The following is a 4,826-nucleotide window of genomic DNA, read 5'->3' as shown; positions in this document are numbered from 1 at the left end:
TTTCTCTTTGTGAATATATATTAATATGTTTCATAGATGTCAACAGTTACATCACAGGCGAAAATCCGTCATCTTTGTTCGTGCATGGCATCAACAAATGTGATTTATTTGGGTTCCAAGAGGTTTTTGTCGCTAGCGTACATAATGAAATAATTGTCATACGTTATATGTCACCCGAAGTCTACTTTACGAGTCTCATAACGGTTGTCACAAGTGGTGGTGGAGTAAGAACTGAAACACCAAAGTTTCATTTTGCTATTTAGTTTGGTTAGTTTTATTTATTCAATATCTTAGTTTCTGTGTAATATTTTTCGTATGTTGTTTTTTTTATTTTCTTAATCTGTTATAGATGAGTTTAAATTTTGTCAGACAAATTAAGTATAATTTAGGAACTATATATAGGTTGCACTTTGTCAATACAGCTGTTTCTCAAACCACGCCTCTTTTGGGGAAACTATTCATAGATAACTTGATTTATTTACGTTCTGGTTCCCGGATATGATCTCTATGTTTTATCTAATAGAGACAGCATTTGTGACTGTCACCAGTATATACACACATTGTTGCAGTGTAAAGTGATTTCTGAAGTAGACAAAATGTGGAGGTAGGGGTAGTACAGAATTTTAGTATAAGTTTAAACTCTAACAAGTTCAGGGTATATAAATGTTGAAAATATTCCGCACAGCCCTATGCTTTGAACTTGAAATAAAAGTTGCGCATATGTCAGCTTTCCATACTAGGATATATATTTTTTACAATAACTCATTTTTTAGCCGCAAAGGGAGGGCAAGGCCTACGAGAAATGCATTGTCTATATCAAAGAAATGCAACCTATAATTCAACTCGAGCGCAAAATATGTGCTCTAACTTACTTTTGTTTTATTTCTTCATTTAAATATCAGTATTGCAATGTTACTACCTTTATTCTGCTTCAGTTGTTTATTTATCAAAAGAACACTTTTGTTGTCTATGTGTGTATGGTCCCTCTGATCTGGTGATGTTATACTAAAGGGATGTTTCAGTAGAATTGTCGATTAAATAAATTATCCTATATATAAACCTGTAATAGATTAAAGAACACAACAATGTAAATAAATGGTCATGTTTACTAATGAATCCAAGATAAAACATCGACATAACCTGATAAACGTAAAGAAATACTGCGACGTTAACGCACAACACGCGGATCAAGCTTAAGCTTCACCGGGTGCACTCGACACGTGCAGCTACAAATAGTTCATGAACAATATTTACTGATACTAAAAGAAAATAATTGAACACTGAAAGGAAAATGAAATAATTACTCTTTTTTAATTACAGCTAAAAAATAATCAGCATCCCCTTAGAAAGGTTTAAAGTTATGAGATGGACTGTTTTATAGTGCTAGCAATATTTTGTATGTGTTGACTATCATGTGCTCTAGCGAAGTAAGCAATTAAGTCACATCCAGCTTCACAATTGAAACCCTTCGTGATTTTATCATTATGTTGGCATATTGGTCACAGGGACTCGGTTAGCAGATTAAAATTTTGTAAATCAATGTTTTTAATCTATTTTTTTTTATCATTTCCTGTCTATTTGCATTACTTAAAACCGAGTCCCTGTGATATTGGTTACTATATAACTTATTTATGCTGATCTATATTCATGTTTCAACTAGCGAAAGTCGTGTCAATAAATAGCTCGAAAAAAGTAATAAAGTGTAAAGTGTTAGTTGCTCTATTCATATTCAATTTGTAATAGTGACGTTTATTATCCGTAACACTGAAATGCCGTTAATCTTTAATTTTTTGTCTTTGTAAATTAAACTTGCATTCATACCTGTTTTTAAATAAAACAATTAAATACCTTTGTTCCAATTAATTACTGAAATGGAAAATAGTTTTTGAAAATATTTTTGTTCTTGATAGTACCTTGTGTTTGACGACATATTACTAATGGATACTAAAGAGGGTCGTATGGGAAGTTAAAATTTGTTTTGAATTTGATTAGAAGTATATCTGCACGTTTATGTCGACAAACACATTTGATACAAATGCATTTTCATTCACAATTTTATTGTTGTCTTTAAGAGAAATTAAATCAAGTATTTTTGTTTCGCAAATTCATTTGAAGGGTTCTGTAAATTACCTTCGCAGTTCCTCATACCCATGATCTGCTCTTAAGATCCGGTAAAAACTGTTTCTTTTTAACAGGTTTGAAATATTGGACTAAGCTATTAATAATGGCTGATGGAGTACAGCAAGATATTGTTCTTAATCATCAAGAAACAGTAGCAGATCATTTGGAGAACAATCTGTATGAGCAAGTCAGTAGCAAGCAGCAAGATGGCGGAGCGGATCTGCAACAGTTCAGAACATCTAGTCAGAACGGTGAATCCCGAAATGTACAAGATCCACCAGAAACAAACAAAGAAGAACCAAGTGAAACGAGAGATGATGAGAACACGGAGCAAACGAGGAATTCTAGTGTAAACGAAAATGTAGAAGAATTAAAAGATTCAAAATTAAATGGTGATATAAATAGCAAAGAGAATTCCCCTAGGACTGACGGAGATAGAAGTGGCACATCATTATCACGTGCAACGACTGAGGTTTCGTTAGATCTTGAACTCAATGGACCTTCTCATGACCAAAAAGAGGCTCAGTTCCTCCTAGTCAAATGTCCACTCTGTTCCGAGAATATGCGAATGCCAAAAATCTTACCATGTTTGCATTCTTTTTGTGAATCTTGTTTAGAAACATATGTAAAAAAGTTGATTGACCGTTCGAAAACCACTACGATCACGTGTCCATTATGTCATGCTGTAGTTCTTGTATCAAGGAACAGAATTAATGCTCGGGAATATATCGAATCTCTGCCTACAAGTACCCTTATTTCAACGGTTCTTAGCAAAAAGGCAGCAAGGACTAGACTTTGTAATGTATGTAACAGTGATTTGAATAAAGCAGTGTCTTGGTGTGGCTACTGTGCACTTGCATTTTGTGAAGAGCATGTTCAATACCACAAACAATTAACTTCAATAAAACAGCGCCATCCAACGGTGAGTCTAGATGACATTAGTGGAAAATCAAACACTTTAATGTTCCCTTATCAAAAATGTCATTTTCACAAGAAAGAAGATCTGCATTTATTTTGTAAAGAGGAATGGACTCCGTGCTGCCATGTTTGTCGTAAGATGTTGCACAAGATATGCGACAATCAGAAAGGAAGTGTCGTACCGCTTCCGGTCGCTGCAGCAAGAGTAAAAGACAGTAAACATGCTAAAACTTTAAAGAAACGACTAGATAATTTACGTGAAGAAGCCGAAGAAATTTCTGATGACCGAATAAAAAATCTTGATGAACTTGAGTTACAGCTGAGGTTAGGTCGTGAAAGTATTTCTACCATACGACAAAACATCAACGATCACCTTGACCAGCTGGAAGATGACCTTCATGACGAGCTTACCGAGATTTACGAGCGCACACGAATAGATTTAGAAGAAGAAAGAGATAAAGCGGAAATCAAACTAAGAACTGTCGTTCACTATCAGAACCTGATGGAAAACATAACCATACACTCGCCAGATACTCAAGCAATAACTGAAATGTCGCAGCTTAGAGACCAAACTAAAAACGTTGAAGGTGATATCCATACCTTTAAAAGAAAAGCCAAAACATTTGAAGTATCAATTACAACCTACGCGGAATACTTCAAACAAATCAATAAAATGGGATCGCTACAAAGGCGGGAGATATCAGCCTACAAACTAGCACCCGTACCGCCACCCATCAGATCTAAAACCAACCTATTTAAGGGTACATCACTATCAAAATCCACTCTATAATAAATTTGTTCAGCTTGTGCAGCACATATGAGCATCAGACTGCATTAAAGTTCCTCAAAACTAAACTTATTAAGAGATATTTATTTAAATTATGTAGAAATATTATGAAATGTTGTTTTGTTATTTTAGTTTGTCTTTACCATTGATCTTAATTAAGCTTAGAGTCTTGGTCCAAAATACGCAAGGAATGCGTCAAACAGATTTAATTTTAAATGTGAAATCGAATTCGATGCATCATTGTGTAGTAAAGTTCCATGATTTTTTACATCGGGATATAGATGGCAGAAAATGAACTGTGTATACATAAGACAACAATCCAACAAGGTAAAACTATAAGAAACTCTATTTTATTATATAAATCGAAATTTCACGATTAAATTTCAAAAAGGCTAGCATTACCACATTTCTTATAGAAATAACAGTGAAAGTTCATGTAAGACAAACTCTGGCGTATACCTACATCGCTGTCGGAGCAATATCGGACTAGCACTGACGAGGCTCCTGATTTAGAACAACTTCTTGTTGGTATAGATAAAAACAAGAAGAAGATGTGGTATGATTGCCAATGAGACAACTCTCCACAAGGGACCAAATGACACAGAAATTAACAACTATATGTCACCGCACGGGTTTCAACCATGAGTTAAGGCCATACCGCATAGTCAGCTTTAAAAGGCCCTGAAATGATAATGTAAAACATTTCAACTGAGAAAACTAACGTCCTAATTAATGTACAAAAATAAACGAAAAACAAATATGTAACACATCAACAAACGAAAACCACCGAATTACAGGCTCCTGACTTGGAACAGGCACATACATACAGAATGTAAATCTGTTTCTAGAATATTCTTCTTCAGATATACTCTAGGGCACACGTTCTGAAAGCCATATGTGTGTGTGTGTGTTCAACGTCAAAAATCACAAAGGAACTAACACAATAGGAGTAATGCAAAAACTGCGATAGCAGCCTTTTTGAGATCTTCTCATTAAATAA

General features: G+C 34.5%; 1 protein-coding gene across 1 annotated transcript; it reads left to right on the top strand.

Annotated features, from left to right (window-relative positions):
• The first annotated feature begins 2,159 nt into the window (after positions 1 to 2,159).
• On the top strand, positions 2,160 to 4,232 carry LOC143063432 (uncharacterized). Its single transcript, XM_076235581.1, has one exon. The coding sequence runs from the start codon at positions 2,225 to 2,227 to the stop codon at positions 3,827 to 3,829; it is 1,605 nt and encodes a 534-aa protein (XP_076091696.1). The 5' UTR covers positions 2,160 to 2,224; the 3' UTR covers positions 3,830 to 4,232.
• The last annotated feature ends 594 nt before the right edge of the window (positions 4,233 to 4,826 follow it).

The sequence above is a fragment of the Mytilus galloprovincialis genome, chromosome 2 (assembly GCF_965363235.1).
Source record: "Mytilus galloprovincialis chromosome 2, xbMytGall1.hap1.1, whole genome shotgun sequence".
Lineage (NCBI taxonomy): Eukaryota > Metazoa > Mollusca > Bivalvia > Mytilida > Mytilidae > Mytilus > Mytilus galloprovincialis.
Note: the sequence above shows the minus strand (reverse complement) of the source record. Positions and strands in the feature narration are given on the sequence as shown.

Excerpts from the sequence above, each read along its gene's own strand:
- LOC143063432 (XM_076235581.1), top strand. The coding sequence starts at position 2,225 with ATGGCTGATGGAGTACAGCAAGATATTGTTCTTAATCATCAAGAAACA.